This window comes from Dromiciops gliroides, chromosome 2 (genome assembly GCF_019393635.1).
Source record: "Dromiciops gliroides isolate mDroGli1 chromosome 2, mDroGli1.pri, whole genome shotgun sequence".
Taxonomy (NCBI): domain Eukaryota; kingdom Metazoa; phylum Chordata; class Mammalia; order Microbiotheria; family Microbiotheriidae; genus Dromiciops; species Dromiciops gliroides.
In genome coordinates, this window is record NC_057862.1 from 34509401 (window position 1) to 34529392 (window position 19992).

The 19992-nt window shown below is 41.4% G+C and overlaps 1 protein-coding gene across 2 annotated transcripts in view; it reads right to left on the bottom strand.

The window, feature by feature from the left end:
• Positions 1–19992, bottom strand: part of HMG20A (high mobility group 20A) — a 68945-nt gene that overhangs the window by 21858 nt on the left and 27095 nt on the right. For both annotated transcript variants that reach the window (XM_043986379.1, XM_043986380.1), the window contains one exon: positions 2098–2190. In XM_043986379.1, coding sequence (XP_043842314.1) covers positions 2098–2186 — 89 coding nt within the window. In that variant the 5' untranslated portion in view covers positions 2187–2190. The remainder of the gene's footprint in view (positions 1–2097; positions 2191–19992) is intronic.

Here is a 19992-nt window from a genome sequence, read left to right on the forward strand (position 1 = left end):
AATGAAGAGAAACGGACTTTACCCCAAACTCTTCCCCTTTTGGGGTCCCCAGGAAGAAGGCTTCTCTTAATGCTGCAGCTTTTCCTATGTAACAGAGGCCTCTAAACTACAGGGCTTCATTTGCAACCCAAGCTGTGTGGGGTCACTCACAAGAAAAACACTGCTCCAGAGACCAGGCAGGGAAAGTGGGAGCTGCACAGGGAAGGGAGGAACCGTCCTTTCTTAGAAAGCTTCTCAAGCTAACCTGATCTATAGTTCATTTCAGTGGCAAGACCCTAACCATTTCTGAATAGAATCACTCTCATCCGTCTACTTTAATCTGCTGCCCATGCAGCAAAAGGGGGCCTCTCCTGCCCCCTACCCCCCATTGCCTTCTAATACCAGCAGGGAAGGAGGGATAGAAGATTAGGGTTAGGGTTACAAAGGTCTTGGGGAAAAGTCTTGTTGGTTTTAGGTGGTGGTAGGGGTGGTGTTTTAAAACAACTGATGAGGGGCATCGAGGTGGTGCAGAGGATAAAACACGGGCCCTGGATTCAGGAGGACCTGAGTTCAAATATGACCTCAGACATTTGACACTTACTAGCTGTGTGACCCTGGGCAAGTCACTTAACCCCAATTGCCTCACCAAAAACCAAAAAACAAAAAACAACCAATGGCTCAATATGTCTCAAGAGCACCATAATCAAAATTATGTATTTTACTCTCTTCCTCTTCTTTAGTCCTAAATTCTTCCTCTGCCCATAAATCTGATAGATATATTCCATATTCTCTTAATTCGCATATGGTATTATCTTTTATAGTTTTCCCAGCAGAAAAACTATAATTCTTTTTTTTTTTAGTGAGGCAATTGGGGTTAAGCGACTTGCCCAGGATCACACAGCTAGTAAATGTTAAGTGTCTGAGGCCGGATTTGAACTCAGGTCCTCCTGACTCCAGGGCCGGTGCTCTATCCACTGCGCCACCTAGCTGCCCCAAAACTATAATTCTTAACAATGAGAGTTGTTCAAAAGTGGAATGGACTACTTAGGGAGTCTTCCTGATCATTACAGACCTGGTGACTTCTAAGGTATCTGTCACCCTTGCTTTATCACATGGCATCAAACTGGAGGAGAGAGGGGTGACAGGAGGGAGACAATGACTCCTAAGCTTCGACTCTACTAAAGCAGTTGGAATGTGGTTACCATCACAATTCTAAGGAAGTCACAATAATTCTATTTGGAGATTATGGACCATCTCAAATCTATTAATAAATACATTTTCTCTTTTGGGGGCAGCGATTACCCTTAGGACAGGGTTGGAGTTGTAATTTCACTGGTAGAGAGAACTCCCAGATGAGAAAACTGCCTTTACCAATGTATACTTTTTATACAATGTATAGTCTTAGAAAGTTCCCTAGGGCACTGAGAGGTTTTAATTGACTTGTTCAGGGCTAGTAAGTGTCAAGTGTCTGAGGCTGGATTTGAACTCAGGTCCTCTTGAATCCAGGGCCAGTGCTCTATCCACTGCACTACCTAGCTGCCCCAAGAAATTTTTTACACAACCTTGAGTATACAGGTACACAAATCAAACATTTTCTGCCAAATTTCTTGTGACCCCCTCATTCGGTTACTTAACCCCACCGTGACCCCCAGCTTAATAGGTTCTGGTCTGGGGGAATACGGGTTTATTATGGTTCATTTCTTTTTCAGGACTATTCCTAAGGTAGTTATTTCTTTAATGGGGACTATTCCTTTGATAGAGATTTCATAAGAGAGCATTGCACATGCATGATAAAAACAGAAAGAAAATTACTAGCCGTTTGACCCTGGGCAAATCACTTAACCCTCATTGCCCTACCAAAAATAAAAAACCAAAAAACACACAGAAAGAAAAAAGCAGCAGCCAGGTCATCAACTTTTATCTATCTCTTCCTGGGTGGCTGTGTTTTGCAAATGAGAGCACGATACAGATGAAAGAGAAGTTTATAATGGATCTCCACAGTACTGTAGAACAAGAGCACACAAAATGGCCCGGCTGGTGCTTGATGGCTTCCTGGTTGGCCAGCACCTCCAAGTTTTAGCAGAAGTTGAGGCAGAGCAGCCCAAAGCAGCTACTTACCCAGGGGCAGTCATATCACTGCTCTCCTTAGAGCCATCATCGTCTGCAAACAGCGGGGGGAGGGCTGAGCTACTCATCAGATTTTCCATCTCTCTGAAAGGAAGGGAAGGTGAAAACATAATTAATAGCTTAATTAATTCCAGCAAAAGTCAAGCACATTTTAAGAACTTTCCTTAATGTTACCAAATCAGCAGAGCAGCGCTGGTCTTAAATATTTGGTTTTGTGTCTAGGATTTATCAGTTCAAATCTTTAAGTCTGCTCCTATCAGCTGAGCAGACCAAGAAGAGTTGAGAGACGTTCACATTTGGGGCATGATAGGAGAAAAGATACTTATCCACCCCAAAGAGCTTTAAAAGTATTCCTGCTGGGGGCAGCTAGGTGGCGCAGTGGATAGAGCACCGGCCCTGGAGTCAGGAGGACCTGAGTTCAAATCCGGCCTCAGACACTTAACACTTACTGGCTGTGTGTCCCTGGGCAAGTTACTTAACCCCAATTGCCTCACCAAAAATTAAAAATAAATAAACAAACAAACAAACAAATAAATAAAAGTATTCCTGCTGTAGACGTTGTGCTGCAAAGTGGTGAGCATCATGACCCTGGGCAAGTCATTTAACCCTCACTGTACCTTACTTTTCCATGTCTAGAATCCAGACAATAATATTGACCTAATGCACGGGGTCTAGTGAGGGTTAAAGAGAAAGTGCTTTATAAACACTGAGCTCTTCAGATGACAAGCACTCTGAGTATTATATAAATGAAAGGCATTGTTAGTGCAGTACTATCCAGCTCTGAGTCTAACCCAAAGGCCCAGATGATTCATCTTGAGCTTAAAAGGTGATAAACTGAGCCCTCCTAAGGAAATGCTGAAAGGGAAGTGGGGGAGGGAGGGCAGACTGATGTGGTTATGAGTCAAAGAAACCACACTTCCAGGTCAGAAATACCTTCCTCCTTGTTCCCTTGCATGCCATCAGAAATATCATGCACTGGGTAAAGGAAATAAATAAGCTTAATTGAAAAAATAATTATAAAAAAACCACAAGATCCTTTAGGCTACAGAACCCAAAGGGAAAAAAAGGCAACATCACAAACCAAGCCATTTTGTCAAGTGTACCTCTGCAAAGATATTTCCTTTCTCCTTTTCCAGGCTTACCACTAAGGGTTTCACCCTATGTAGCTAAAAGTAGAAGCCTCCCACCTAGCACAAAAGCTGATGTCCAATTGCTAGAGATGACCCTAAGCTTCAGACACTTCAGCAGAATACAAAGGACTCAGAGGAAAAAGGACCTCAACCAACCGGGAGAAATCTAAAGAATAAGAAGAATAAGAATCATAAAGAAATCCCAAAATTTAGGCTTTGTGGGCTCCACCCAGTTAGAGTGTGTTGCTAAGGAGATGATCTCTTAGAGTAGCAATTAAAAACGAGTACCCATCTCAGCCAAGGCAGAACGAGGACTTGCTCCACTGGTGACAGTTTTAGAAACAATTTCCAGGTGATGATGCTGTGGCTGGACTCTCTCAAAACATGACTTCAAAATAGCAATGCTGATAGTCTAGGTCACATTTTCCCTTTTAGTTTGGGTCTTCCAGCCCAAAATGGAGAAATGTTTAATCTGACACTACACTTCTTCAAATATTGTGACAACTGAATCACACCAGGTGAAGTACAGGAGGCAGGATAGAAAACTTTCCATTGTCCTCGAGACACGATTGAACTCTCTTCTCCCCACGATAAGAAATTCATTTAAGGCTGGAGGGGAGGGTTCAATGCAACAATGGCATGCTCAAATCCCAAAGCCAGGAGTCCTGGAAATGGAATAAGTCTTCACATCAAATGCAGAATCCACCCCTTAATACAACGGGCACAGAACTGTCATAGATGCTCTGGAATGGTCCAGACTCAATGGAAGAGTATGTGAGTGGGAGGGGAAGGGGGGGGGTCAGTACAAATTCTTTTCTTAGCAAATAAAACACTAAATTTTGCTGCCTTCATCCGCTGTTTCCTCATTTCACATAAAAGGAAATTTAAGTGAATTAGAAATAACAGTCTAACACTGTATACCTGAATCCAATACCACCCTATATTCTGGTTTTCCCAAAGGGGAACAGATGTTTGTATATCTCTAAGAAGCTAGAATTCACTTGCCAGGCTTCTTTCTGAAAGTCTTCCAGGAAGGTCAACAACCTTTCTAGAACTCCAGGCTTGTCAATTTGGCTACTCTTGGCTCTCCCATGCTCAGCCCAAAGGAAAAATGTACTATCTGTTGGTGGGCAAATGAAGTGTTTTTACTTCTATGCTGCACAGCATGACCCTCTCTCTGTACTTGGTTCCCAAATGAACTCTCTCCACATCTGTTCCCAGTCACAGGCCTTTGTGCCTTCATTCATTTCTGAAATGTGGGGAGACAGCTGGACAAGAACCTTAACAACATATAAACAAATCATATAAACAAAGGAAGTTCAGAGAACACACATTTCTTTCTTACTTTTAAGTTTGTTTTACTTAACTCATATGGTTTAGATAGTATTTTCTCTCATCAGTGAACAGCTGGGTCCCCAAGAATTGAGCACTAAAAAAAAAGGCTGATGGGGGTGAGTGGGTTAGACCAATACTGAGAGGTGGGAGGAGGGGGCAGAATGAGAAAAGGATAATTCCAAAGGTTTTGAGTCAAATCATTTGGAAAACTCTGATTTTCAACAGAATGAATGGGAATATGTAAGGCTCAGCATTAGGGGTGACCAACTAGCATGAAGTCTACCAAACCACTTCCTGCAATCAGTCTTGTGTGGTATCTGTGCCTGACAATGCCCCAGACCTCAAGGTCACACTGAGTTTGAAATACCAGTGTAAGTCATTTTAGAAATGTGAAGAATGATGTTCTGGAAGGGGAGACACTCAGAATACATACACACACACACACACACACACACACACACACACACACACACACACACACACACGCTGAAAGGCAATACAATGAGGCAGATACAATGAATGGGAGCTATGCTGCTTCTTCCACACTTGAGTTAAAAGGACCAGGAACTAAATCCTGACTCTGAATGATCCTGTGTGATCTCAAGAATGTCCTTTCCCCCATTTGGGCATCATGTGAACTCAAAAGCAATGGGCTAAATGTAAGTGGATGTAATTCAACATAGATAAATGCCAAAATCAGAGTCCTGAGTACAAGATGGGGGAGGCATGGCTGAGGAGCAGCTGCTCTGAAGAAGATCTGGGGCCTTTTACTAAACTGCAAGGTCAGCAAGAGTCAGTAGCACTCAATGGCCAGCCAAAAAAGCCAATACAATCCCAGGCTGACCTGAGAGAAGCCAAGCTTCCAAGAATCCAGAGGGGATGGTTCCACTGCACTGCCCTCCTTAGACCTCAAGAGGAGGACTGTGTTCAGTTCTGGCCTCCACAATTTAAGGAGGACACTGATAAACTGGAAAGTGTCCAGAGGACCGCCAGGATGGTGAAGGACCTGATGAAAGAACGGGACAAGACAAAACTCAAGGGAACATGATGAGACTGTCTAAGCCTTTGATGAGCTGTGCCATGGGGGTAAGACTTGCTTTGTTTGGCCCAAAGGCCAATGGGTAGAATTTGAAGAGAGGCCAACTGAGACTTGATGTCCTAACAGTCAGGTACCCCAAAGTGGCACAGCAGCTGCTGAAGGTGGCACGGTTACGTTCTCTCCCCTGGGGACAAGAGGACCTGGTTTCTTCCAGTGGAGGCTGGTTGACAGAGGAGTTTCCTTTCCTGCCTGGGCTGTCCAGATGGGTGCTGAGGTCCCTGTCAACACTGTAGAAAGTTCCCTTCCAGCTCTAAATACCAAGGCTCTAGGAAGTCTCTATGTGAGACACAAAGTAGGGTCGCTCTTCCCATTAAAATGACTGGCAGAAGCGGGCTTGGGAGATAGTCAGGAATTTTCTACTTTCCTTTTGAACCTTAGTTTTCCTTTGGGTTTCTGGGGCCATGACTTTGTGGAAAATTCCTTCACTAAGCTGCCACTGAGGGGGCATCTTCTGTATAAAGAAGACCCTTCCGTTTATTTGATCTGAATAGGAAAGGAGTCCTTGAGATCACCTAGTCTAACTCATTGAGGGGAAAGTGACTGGTCTAAAGTCACACAGCTAAGTAGCGGAGCTGGGGGTGAAATGCCCATAGTTTCCACTACATCATTCCCACAGCAGTCTAACTTCCACTGAGTTCATTTTAAAATACTCTTTTCTGGAAATAGGTTTGATAGCCTTGTGATCTGCTCTTTTTTTTAAAGTACCAGAATGCAGAAGCAAAAGGCAGAAGAAGGTATTACATGCAACAGCAGCCTGCAAGGCCATGCCACTGTGTCAGGAAGAAGCTCGTGAGAAAACGCAGGCTGCTGCACTGAGCAAAGGACCCCAGAGAGAGGCCAGGCCATATACCTGACCATCCAGTGTTTTCACCCAATACGAGTTCTGAAGGCAGTTATCTACTAACCCATAGGACACTTTTTTCTGAATGCATTCACTGCTTGGCTCATAGTCTCCCTCATCTACCTCAACTCTTGGCCCTTTAAATAAAGGGGCTTCAACATAAAAAATGTAAATATTCCCATAAATACCACCAACCCTGCAGCTCCTCAAACTATTCAATTCCCATTCTCTTGAAGCTCATTTCAGGTAAATAGAGGGAAAGTTACATCCTTGATCATGGCATCCATTTTTATGAAGATGCCCTCGGAAATGCCTTTATCCGCTCAGAAACTACCAATACCCATAATGCATTAAGGTTTTCCAGGCAGCTGCATACTGTTTCATTTGACCCCTCCTCGTGCTCTTTTATTGCTCCATCTCTCAGCATTTTCTCTGGTTATTATCCTTGCTCGGGCTACCAGCTCTGGGCTGGAGTCAAGGAGGCCCAAGTTAAACTATGACTGCAGATACTTACTAGCTGTGTGATCCTGGACAAGTCACTTTATTTTTGCTTCCTTAGTTTTTTCATCTGTAAAATGGGCAAATAGTGCTTAGCACAGTGCCAGCACATAGTAAGTGCCACATAAATGCTAGCTACTATTATTGCTGTTGTTCTTAGTGAACCAGCTCAGTTCTACACTAGGTTCTTCTCTTGAGTCTCTGGCTCCTTCTCACACCATCTGTCTCTTCAGCACCCACTCATGCTATAGAATGGAGCTGGACGAAGTCACGCAACCACACTGACTGTACCCACTACACATTGATTTTAATTAATCTCAACTGGGTCATTGCTGAAGCAAAGCAACCCTCCTTTTGCTTGTCTTTTACCACAATTCTCTATTCCAGAGACTTCTCCAAACCTCTCCTCTTAAGCTTCCTATGCCATCCCAATAGCTAAGGACCTTGTCTTATACTTTATTTAGAAAACTGAGGCCACTCACTGAGAGCTTCTCCCCTTATTTTCATCTTACAACATCTTGCTATCCCCCCCCCCCCATTCTCCTTTACTCCAGTTGCTAATGAAGGAGTGGCTTTTCTTTTTTTGCAGGGCAATAAGGGTTAATTGACTTGCCCAGGGTCACACAGCTAGTAAGTGTCAGGTGTCTGAGGCCAGATTTGAACTCTGGTCCCCCTGAATAGAGGGCTGGTGCTTTATCCACTGTGCTTCCTAGCTGCCCCACTGGCTTTTCTCTTTAACAAGGAAACTTCTCCTATAGCTCTCTCCTCTTCCTTAGCCAAATTCCTTGTAAAAGCTGTCTATACGCCTTATTTCTGTTTTCTCACCTCTTTGCACCCTCTGCAACCTGGCTTCTTAACTCATCTCTCAACTAAAATTGCTCACTACAAAGTCATCAATGTTCTTTTTTGTTTTTGTTTTTTTGCGGGCAATGGGGGTTAAGTGACTTGCCCAGGGTCACACAACCAGTTAGTGTCAAGTGTCTGAGGCCGGATTTGAACTCAAGTACTCCTGAATCCAGGGCCGGTGCTTTATCCACCATGCCACCTAGCTGCCCCCTCAATGTTCTTTTAACTGCCAAATCCAAAGACCTTTCCTTCTCGACCTCTCAGCAGTATTTGCTACTGCTGACCACCCTCTTTCTCCTCCGGGATTATCCTCTTTCCTCTGGGCTTTCATGACACTTTTCTCTTGGCTTTCCTTCTACCTGTCTGAGCAACCCTCAGTGCCCTTTGCTGAATCAGCATCTATGTCATATTCATTCATTGGCCAGTTTACCTGCTCAAAGGTCTGTCCTAGGCCTTTTCTTTATAATCTCTCATTACTAGAATGTAAGCTCATTATGAGTAGGGGAGGTTTCATTTGTTGCACTTGTATAGTGCCTGGCACCTAACAGCTGTAATAAATGTTTACAGGGCAGCTAGGTGGTGCAGTGGAGAGAGCACTGGCCCTGGATTCAGGAGTACCTGAGTTCAAATCCGGGCTCAGACACTTGACACTTACTAGCTGTGTGACCCTGGGCAAGTCACTTAACCCTCATTGCCCCACCAAAAAAAAAAAAAAGTTTACAGACTGTTGGTGACTTCATTAGCTGCCACAGATAACTTCCAGATACAATATCCATCTCTATTGTTCTTCTGAGCTCCAATTCCCTACCCCCAACTGCCCACTGGGGAATCCACCTCGCCCAAAACAGAACCCATTATCTAATCTCAAAAGCACTCCTCCTTCCATCCTTGTCTGTTATTGTGAAGAGCAGGACTTTCCTCCCAGTCACTCATTTCACAACCTTATCAACATTCTGTACTCTTCATTTTCACTCAACCTAGTAATTTAGTTGCCAAATTTTGTCATTTCTTCCTCCAAAATATCTCACACAAAATCTCTCCACAACCCACCAAAATGGATTCCATTAACAAACCAACAAAAATGCCACCTAGAAAGATTACTCAAAAAATCTGTACATGTAGCTCTAATCTTTCTCCTTCTGAATTGCTGTCCGGCCTGTTGGACATATCCACATGGATGTCCTATCAGCAATTCAAGTGCAACGTGTTGGTAAAATAATCTTACTCCAGTACAAGTCACTCCCTCGCTCCAAAATTTTCATTGGGTTTCTATTGTCTCTACGATAAAATATAAACTTTTCAGCCTGGAATTTAGTCGTCTACAATCTGGCTCCTTTCTAGACTTATTCAGTATTCTATCTCTTGCCCTGTGCCTTTGTGCCTCCATGTCTGGAACATAAACCTTCCTGATCACTTCTTCTCAGAATTCCCAGCTTCCTTCAAAGGCTTCAATCAGGTGTCGCCCTCTTGGCCACACCTTTCCTGATCACCTACACCCTCCTTACCCCCAACACACACAAGTAGCTGCAGATTTCTTCCTCTGTACCTGCTATAACTCCTGGTAGGAAGTAAGCTCTCTAAGGGCAGGGACTATTCCATTTCTTGTCTTCCTGATCCCAGCACTTAACATAATGACTTACACATAGTAGGTGCTTAATGTTGCTTGAATTTAATGATATTACTTGATTAAATATCCACCTGTGCATTATACATATATCTAGTGAATGTTCATTGAATTATGAACCAGTGTAATCAAACTGGAATTCTTATTATTTCGGGCCAAAAAATTACAGTTATTTAGTAATAAAAAAAACCTTATCTTTTTACTAAAATGGATTCTATCCCAAAAGCCAGCAGATCTGCTGGGAAAAAAAAATACCATAAAAAGGCAAAGTAATCTAAATGGACACTAACAAGTACTTAAATTTAGGCAGTGCAATTTTTTTTTTCCTTTGGTCAACATTAATCTCCCAATTTATGGGTTAAGAAGATCAGTACAGTAGTCCTTGACTTACAAATGATCTCTATACAAAATGCCATTCTTCCTCCCCAATCTACACCCCACTGATGCTGCTCAGAAAGCTACTGTGAAAACATTTGGAATTTTTTTTTTTTTTTTTTGCAGGGCCATGGGGGTTAAGTGACTTGCCCAGGGTCACACAGCTAGTAAGTGTCAAGTGTCTGAAGCTGTATTTGAACTCAGGTACTCCTGAATCCAGGATCAGTGCTTTATCCACTGCGCCACCTAGCTGCCCCCTCATTTGGAATTTTTAGAGAAGCTCTTGGGTTCAGAAATAAAGGAAGGAAAAAACTGCAAAAAGAAATAACAGTTTTAGGGAAGCTGACCCTAGAGACAGCTTCTCAGGCACAGCTAGTCCACATGTCCTGGGGACTGGCCCCTTTGGCTGTCCACTCCCTGACTTCTGTATCTTTCCATGTGGAAAGTTTTTATTTCAATTTGTCAATGAAAAGGGCAAAAACAGCCTAAAATGATACTAATCAGATATTTGTTTGGCTTAACAAGCAGCTACTTAAAAAAAATGCAAATACTTTTACCAGTGTTAAGAAGCTATATCAACAAAAGTTTGATCATGTTCCTTTCCTTTTAACATATAACTGTGATCTGCTAAACTGAGGGAATGGGAGCTTACTTACAATGTTCTTTTGGGGGTGGGTAGGGGATAATTTTCGAACATAGGATACTTTGGGAGGGAATAAGGAAGGCTGGGGTGGGGTGCTTAGAACAGCTCGCACAAAAAATAACTTCTAGTCCTTCTTCTGTTCCATACTCACAATCTCACTGCCCTTACTCTCACAGACAGATTTGTGTTCTGCTTAAATAAAAACATTCTAACAATGAGGTGCACCCGATGCCTCAGAACATAACTGGATGACTTAGAAAAATAGATCCAATTCAATTAACATGTATTAAGCACCTACGATGTAAATCCAAGTATATTCAAGCAATAAAATGCTCATTTTTAAGGGTGGGGGGAAGGTGGGAATCAAGAAGGGCCTAGTTGTGTGTTTTGGAGGAAACTGGGGATTCCATGAGGTAGAGATAGGAAATACAAGATCACGTCCAGCAGACATGGAGAATGTGTATGAAAAAAGAATGCAAAAGGAGGTAGGCAGAGCCCTTGTTGGTGAGAACTGCTGGTGTATGGCAGAAACCTGACAGCCTTGGGGGTCCCTCTGACAGGTTGCTGTGGTTGTTTTCTCCTCCTTATTTCTGACTATTCCTTCTTGGTATATTTCACTGGCTTCATTCTTTCTTTCCAGGTCATCTTTTGGGCCCTCCTCTCTTCTCTCCTCATACTTCCCTTTGACAATCTCACTCCATATCCGATGACTTCAACTATAGCCTCTGCAAAAATAACCAATTCATGATGTCAGATCGCTGTTATTTTTTTTTGTCTTGGAATCCACAGCACAAACTACACAGCACCTGGATTATACTAATGACGACGTCCATATAAGATTTTACAAATCTTCAAGGATCATGAAGCCACGATTGAAATGCCTGGTATTATTACCTCTAATTCTTCTTCTTTTTTTAAACCTCTAATTCTAAAATCTCTATCACCAGGCCTGACCTTTCTAGAAAATATCAGATACAAATTTCCAACTGTCCACTGGATTTTTCCATCAGGGAACAAATTAGATTCATAATAAAACTTAGCTTTCTCCCCAGAATCTTTTCCTTTCACCTCTATTCCACCTCAGTCCCAAACTCTGACTCTCCCCCTTCTTCCACGAATCTCATAGCTAGTCAGTTATCAAAAGTTACCTTGATTCTATTAGAGTGCTATCTATTGATCACACCTGGTCCCTCCTTTCTGCTTCCACTGCTCCCAGCCTAACCGATGCTCTCATTTCTTCCTAGATAGACTCTTCTGCAGCCTACCTAGTTTCCTTGCCTTCACCTACTCCCCACCTTAGATTAATTCTTCCCATTGCTGATATAGTCACCTTTCTTTATGTAGAGAGATCTGACTGTGTCACTCTCCTTTGCTCAAAATTTTTCCGATGGCTTTCCTTTTGCCTACAAAGTCTAAACCCTTTACTCTTGTAGAGGATACCCTGGTGTTGTAGGTCCTTCATTACGCTGGGATTTTTCCACTTTTCCAGCCTTACGTCATACTGTTCCCTTCCACGTGTACTATGCTTCTGTCAAACTGGACTACTTGCTTTTGTACTACTTCTGTACATATCCAGTAGTTTCTTGCTTTTTGTGCTTCTGTTCACTCTATTTGTTCGAAGATCTCTTCTGAAATGCAACCCGACTGTCAAGAGCCGATTCAAATGCCACGTTCTCAAGAAAACTTTCCCAAACCTCCTACTTCACCTTCCCACCAGAGAGAAAATACTTTTTCTTTTCTGAGACCTCACATAACCTTGTATCTTTTTTGTTTTTTAAATTACAGTCTGCATTGTTGTTACTGTATAGTAATGTATCTGTATAGGTTCTAGTTCTATTAGGCTGTAAGTCCCATGAGAGCACAGACTTGTCTTAAATTTTTTTTTTTTGTGGGGCTATGGGGGATTAAGTGACTTGCCCATGGTCACACAGCCAGTAAGTGTCAAGTATCTGAGACCAGATTTGAACTCAGGTACTCCTGAATCCAGGGCCAGTGCTTTATCCACTGTGCCACCTAGCTGCCCCCCCAGACTTGTCTTAATTATCTCTGTATCCCCACCAATGCCTACCACAGTACTTGGAATATAATGGTCAGAATACACAAATGTCCACAGACTTTTGTTTTTATAATTAGATTCTCATCATCATATACTGCAAGAATCTTTTACTGTTTCTATCCATGGAAAAAGTTAAAATCAGTTCTGAAATCACTCATCACTCCCTCAACAACAGTATGTGTGTGTGTGTGTGTGTGTGTGTGTATGCATGTATCCTTTGTTATTATATAAATAAGAAGACAATTTCCAAGTGAAAGAAGCTCTGTGTCATTGCCAAAATTAAAAACTAAAGAGACAAACTCATCACTGCTTCCTTGGCCTAGAATACTTTTTCCCAATCAGCATCCCTTGGGACACTCTGGGATGTTAAAAAGATGTCTGCAGTATGATGAAATATTCTGGGTTTCTTCTTTTTCATCTGCCTTAAACACACACACACACACACACACACCCCTGAAAGATGGTGAAAACAGGGAAAGAGAAAGGAGAAGGTGCCTTTTAATACCTGCTATTTGTGTGTGGGGGTGTTCGGTGGTGGATGTGTGGGTGTTCTGATTAGGCACTTACTGTGTTCAAAGTTCTGTGTTAGGCACTGGGAATAATTGAAATGAAATGCCAGCTTTTGTGCCCTTATGGAGCATGAAGTCTAAACTGATTCTTCTATTTTATCCATCCATCCGTCCACCTCTTGAAACCCCTTTCCTTCTGTAATCTTCAGCTAACACAGTCTCTTCTGGCACAACTTTCTTGATCTTCCTAGCAGTTAATGTTCTTTCCCTCCTCAAATAATCACACAGACTTGTCTGTTTTCATGTTCTATGCCCTTAGTTAATGGAATATAAGCTCCCTGACAGGATGGACTGTTTTTGGTTTTCTCTTTCTACCTCCCGTGTCTGAAGCCGTGCCATACACATACTAGGCACTTAAATGCTCACTGAATGGAACTAGGAAGTGAAAGGGGGGCAATCAGCACATAGTTGTCACTGACAAAGAACAACAGATGGAGATTGAACTGAAGCTAATCGAAGTTTAGAAGATGCAAAAAGCCACCAGTACAGTGGGTAGCTCCACAATGAAGGACTTACAGGATGACGGGAACACAAATGAAGAAGGCTGATGCTTACTTATAGCACATAGCATTTGTCCAGTTCTGACACAGGACTCCTTACACATTCCAGGAAACTTAATTTCCTGACCTCTTAGGCATTCCCTCTCTGCTCAAATCAGGCACCTGCAAAAACACACCTGCTTCTATGCCCTACAGTTTCCCACTATCCATCTGACCTACTGACCATCTAACATGCCTGCCTGGGTTATGCAAAATACCCCTCTGGTGCATTCTTTTGACTTTTAGGACTTAGAACATTTATAAGTCTTTTTATTTACCCAGTAGCTAAACACTTAAAATGTTGTCCTTCCCCCCAAAGTGCCAACTTGACCATAGATTGTCTTTCTCTAGCTGTTATCCCCCAGTGCTGAACATAGTGCTTGCAATTTAGGAATAGGGGTTCATTAATTCATAATGTCTGGTTTATGGTTCCCTGACCCTTCCAATAAGTATCATCTTTACTTTATGAAACATCTTTTTCCATTTAAGAAAAATCTTTAGGATTTGACAGAGGTAGAAAAAATAAGCAACAATGAGGGACTGTGTCTTCAGAGGCTGATGTTTTGATCAATGATGATGTTGAATGTTTCACATTTAAAATTTGTCATTCCTTTTTTGTTATTAAAATGTATTTTATGTTTACAGTTCTGGATATTGGTAGCTCTTACAAATGTTCTTCCTCAAGCTTTCCACAACCCTCCCTCTCCATTGTAGACTATGCTTCTTATTCCTTTAGTGAAGCCATGTACTGAGCTTGTTCTTCTTCCCATCTCTTCATCTCAAAAACCGCACACATGTTCCCTATACTTTCCCCCCTTCTCCAGGAGGTCTCTGACTGAGGCTGCATGTTTCTTTTCTAAGACCAACCTCAATTATTCCCATCTCACTCTTCAACTTCTCTCAATCTACTGGTTTATTCCCAGCCTTCAAACTTCTCTAAAACTCTCTTAATCCTTAAAACAAACAAACCCCACAACTTCATTATACTCTAACAATCCCCTGAACGAAAGACATTAAAACGTTTCAAGAAATTATACCTTACTACAAATAAGTTGATCAGATCCTCACTTGAGAATAGATTTTGATAGGTAAACAAATTGTAGAAGCAGACATAAGGGATACACTTAAGAGGAGAAATGAAAAAGGAAGCTAAAATGTTGGGAAATTCTTACCTATTATTTTGCCTAAAATCTGTCCTACATGTGAAGGTGTATATTCCACTGATAATTAAAAGTCATGGGAAAGCCAATGCCCATAGAATGTTTTCTAGGGAACTTCTATTTTTATAGAATTAAAATTTGGATAATGAAACTAAATCTTAGACAGATTAACTGAACTGCTGTGTTTCCATATCTTTCCATATCTTTTGACTCCAAATCTTGCTAAGTTTCAATTATCACCATTAATTATTATAATTATGACTACCTGTGCATTCCGAAGCAAGCAATTGTATGTGCTGCCCCTTGTTCTAATGATTTTATTCATTAAACCAAGATTCTTCATCAAAAACAAACAAACAAAAGAATACCCTTGAACCCTTATTCTATGGAGCTCCTCTTTTTCATAGCCAAACCTTGGAAAAAGCTTTCCACCATATCACTCAATGGGAACTACTCTGCAGACTTACTGATGATTTCCTAATTTCCAAACACTTTGGTGTCTTTTCTTCTCCCTCCTTCTTCTTACTCTATGGGCTGCACTGAGCACTGCTGAATACCCTCCCCTCCTGGATACTCTCTTCTCTCCAGACCTCCTTCTACCAGCACGACTCATCCTCCATCTGCTCTGCTGGCTTATCCTCCTCACTCCCTCTCCTAAATGTGGGGGTTCCTAATGTTGGCATTATCCTCCATTCCTTACCCCACAGATCCAATCAGCTGTTACACTCTTGTGGCTCTCTCTACTCACAAAGTTGCCACCTATTCAGCTCCTCATCACTTCTTGGCTAGATTACTACACCAGCACTTTTGGATTCACATTTCTTACCACCCTAGTCCATTTTACATGGTGCTGCCAAAGTGATTTTTTTTAAATACACACATGACCATATCACTCCCCTCATCAATCTACCCCAGGGACTCCTCTGGGATCAATTATAAATAAACATTTTTATTTAAAGTTTTGAGTTTCTATGCCCAAAGGGCTAGGGGGCTGTCCATACCCTCTGATTCAGTAATACCACTACTGTATCCCAAAGAGATCATAGAAAAGGGAAAAGGACCCACATGCACAATAGTATTCCATTACATTCATATACCACAACTTGTTTAGCCATCCCTTTATTGATGGACATTCCCTTGTTTTCCAATTCTTTGCCACCACAAAGAGAGCTGCTATAAATATTTTTGTACAAGCGGGTCCTTTTCCCTTTTCTATGGTCTCTTTGGGATACAGACCTAGCAGTGGTACCACTGGGTCAAAGGGTACGAACAGTCCCATAGCCCTTTGGGCATAGTTCCAAACTGCTCTCCAGAATAGTTGGATCAGTTCACAGCTCCACCAACAATGCATTAGTGTTCCAATTATTCCACAGCTTCTTCAACATTTCTTATTTTCCTTTTTTTTTGTCATATTAGCCAATCTGACAGGTGTCAGGTGGTACCTCAGAGTTGTTTTAATTTGTACTTCTTTGATCAGTAGTGATTTAGAGAATTTTTTCATGAATTAATGCTGAGTGAGATGAGCAAAATGAGGAGAACATTGTACACAGTAACAGCAACATTGTGTGATAATCAACTATGATAGACTTGGCTCTTCTCAGCAGTGCAATGATCTAAGACAATTCCAAAGAACTCATGATGGAAAATGTTCTCCAAACCCAGAAAAAAAGAATTATGGATCCTGTAAAGAATTGTTATTTGAGGATTTTATGACCCCATCTTTTGGCTAGAATTTTAAAAATCCTGGCGCGTGTATTGGCACAGTACTCTCTCTACCCACAGGTTGTAGCCGTTGCCATGGGCCTGGCAAAATTATAATGACTGGAAGCCCAGTGAGGGCAGTCATGTGACTTGTCAGTCAGGGCTGCCAGCCAATTGGCTTGGGGCTGTGTGTGGTCAGGCTGGGGTCTGCTGGGAAGGAGAAGGGGGGGAGTTTCGCCATTCTAGCTTGAAGCTGGAAAGCGGACAGGACACAGCCATGTGTTCTCAGCTGATCCCTGGGTGGTTGTGTTATTCAGGTTGTATCGTTTCCCTTCCCCCATTTTTTTCCGTTCCCTTAATTCTACTGATCTTGCTTGTGTTTTTAAGTTCGTTCTTGTTAATAAACCTGGTTCTGTTTTTGAGGGAGGCTGTCGGTCTCCTTCTTTGCCCCAATATTGCAGTGAGCCGCCTAGCTAACACTCCCCAATTAAAATTTGCCCCCTACAATTCTGAATGCAGATTGAACCATACTGTTTCTACTTTTGTTTTTTCTTTTTTGAGGTTTTCCCCTTTTGTTCTGATTCTTTTTTCACAACATGACTAATGCACAAATATGTTTAATGTGATTGTACATATATAACCTATATCAGACTACTTCCTGTCTTGGGGAGGGGGACGGAAGGAAGAAAAATTTGGAACTCAAAATCTTATGAAAACACATGTTGAAAACTATTTTTACAAGTAACTGGAAATAATAAAATACTTTTATGATTTAAAAAATAATTAAAAAAAAACCCTTTCAGGGTTTTAATAAGGAAAAAAAAGTTTTGAGATCTAGATTCTATCCCTCCTCTTCCTCCCCTCCCTGAGGTGATAAGTATCAGATATAGGTTATACATATGCAATTATGTAAAATATTACCATATTAGTCATTTTGTATAAGAAGACTTCAAAAAAGAAAAAAAATGAAAGAATATGAAAAATAGCATGCTTCAGTCTATGTTCATATAATATCAGTTCTTTCTTTAGAGGTGGATAGTATGCTTCATCATTAGTCCATCAGACAATTGGGATTGTCTTGGATCATAGTACTGCTGAGGATGGTTAAGTCATTCACAGTTCTTCACCAAATAATATTGTTGTCACTGTGCACAGAGTTCTCCTGGGTCTGCTCACTTCACTATACATCAGTTTATACAAGTCTTTCCAGGCCTTTTTGTAATCATTCTGCTTGTCATTTCTTATAGCACAATAATATTCCATCATAATCATATACCACAGCTTGTTTAGCCATTCCCCAATTGATGGGCATTCCTTTGATTTCCAATTCTTAGCCACCACAAAAAGAGCTGCTATAAATATTTTTGTACAAATAGGTCTTTTTCTCTTTTTGGCGATGTCTTTGGGATATAAACGTAGCAGTGATATTGCTGGATCAAAGGGTATACATAGTTTTATAGCCCTTTGGGCATAGTTTCTGAGGTCAATTATACACTCACTTGTTTAAGCTTTTAAAGTTTGTCCCAACCTATCTGTCCAATCTCAATGAACAAATTTTTACTTTCCATACTTTGAGATCCTGCTAAACTGGTCTTTTCTCTGTTCCTCCAATACAACATCTCCCATCCATATGCCTTTGTAGTGCTAGTTCACCATGCCTAGAATGATCTCTCTTCTGTTCCATCAAGAGCACCACCATTCTATATTAAGTCTTTCCCTATGCCCCATCCCTCTACCCTAATAGGGGAACTAATAGGGGAAAGGAAGGGAATAAGCATGAATGTAATATAACACCTACTATGTGCCAGGCACTGTGCTAAGGGCTTTACAAATATTATCTCGTTTGATCCTCACAACTCTGTGAGGCAGGTGATGCTATCACTCCCATTTTACATTTGAGGAAACTGAGGGAAATGGAGGTTAAATGACTTGTCCAGAATCATCCAGCTGGTTAATATCTGAGGCCATATTTGAACTCAGGTCTTCTTGACTCCAGGTCCAGTCCTCTATTCCTTGTGCTGCCTAGCAGCCAAAGTCTATTGCTTCCAAACTATTTCATATTTAACGACTTTGTATTTGTTTATTTTCTATTTTTAAAATATGTCTGTTTCCCCCGCTCCCACCCACCCCCACCCCCATGCAAACTCCACCTGAGTAGAGACTGTTTCATTTGCTGTTTTTGTTTTCATGGTGCAGAGTACATGGGAGACACTTACTGATCAACTGATTTGTCACATTTGTCTTTCCTGTTGATGAGCATTAACTTTTGTTTCTAGTACTTTGTTACTAAGAAAAGTGTATAAATATTCTGGCATATATGTGAGCTTTCTGCCTATCTTTGACCTTTTTTTTGGCGGGGGGTATGTGTCTAGGAGTGAGATATCTGGGTTGAAAAGTAAAGTTTAGACATCTTCTTAGTATAATTCCAAACTGCTTCCTAGAACTGTTAAACCACTCCACAGCTCCACCAACTACATTTACATTTAAATTTTTTTCTTTGCTTTCTGGGTTGTCCAGAGAATCCTTCACCAAGTGGCCAACGTGCTAGTGATGAGTCTTTCTAAAATATGATAAAGACAGATCCACAGAAAGTCAACCGACTCAGAGGGGGGATTAAGCTGAGATCTATTTGGCGTGATAGGACTCTGTTGGCACAAGTTTTGAGAATGCAGAATTTTTCCAAGCCACAATGGGGCATCAGCGTAGGGCTGTGTGCAAGATGTTGAATGAACAGTCAGAAATGAAAGGGGAAAAAATGTGAATTTCTGAATTACCTTATTTGGATTACAGTGGCAATGACTAACAATGCTATTAATACCCAGATCTTCAGAAACAGTCACCAAACATATGCAGAAACCCAACTACACATGTGTTTAAAATTCCCAAAGCTGAGTTTCTGATTTTCATTTCCCTTCTAATAATCCATCTACAGGAAAAAGTTGTGCTTGTGGACTGAACCTAGACCATAATCTCCCACTCTAAACTTGCAAGAGGAACCAAGTTGCTAGTAGATGATAGCATATGGATCCAAAAAAATCATGACAGACTAGAGCACTGGACTAAAATGAAATTCAATAGGGATAAATGTGTACAAAAAGAGGACAGAACCAAGAACAATGGAAGTTAAGAGGGAAATTTAGACCTGATATTAGGGAGGGAATCTTTACAATTAGAGTAATTCAAAATTGGAACAGGTTACCTAGAGAGGTGATAGATAGGCTTCCTCTCCTTGGAAGTCTTCACACAGAGGCTGGATGATCACTTGCATTGTGGGAATTCCTTTTGCGTGTACACTGACCTACCTGGCTGCTGGGGTTTCTTCTGTCTCTGAAATTCTCTGATTCTGTACCTTAAATTGTACCATAATAAAGACCCATTGCTTTACACGTCATTGGCATGTTTGACTAGTTAAAAATGATGACGACAACAACAAAACAACCTTAGGTTTCCAAATTTCTGGGATGTACCAG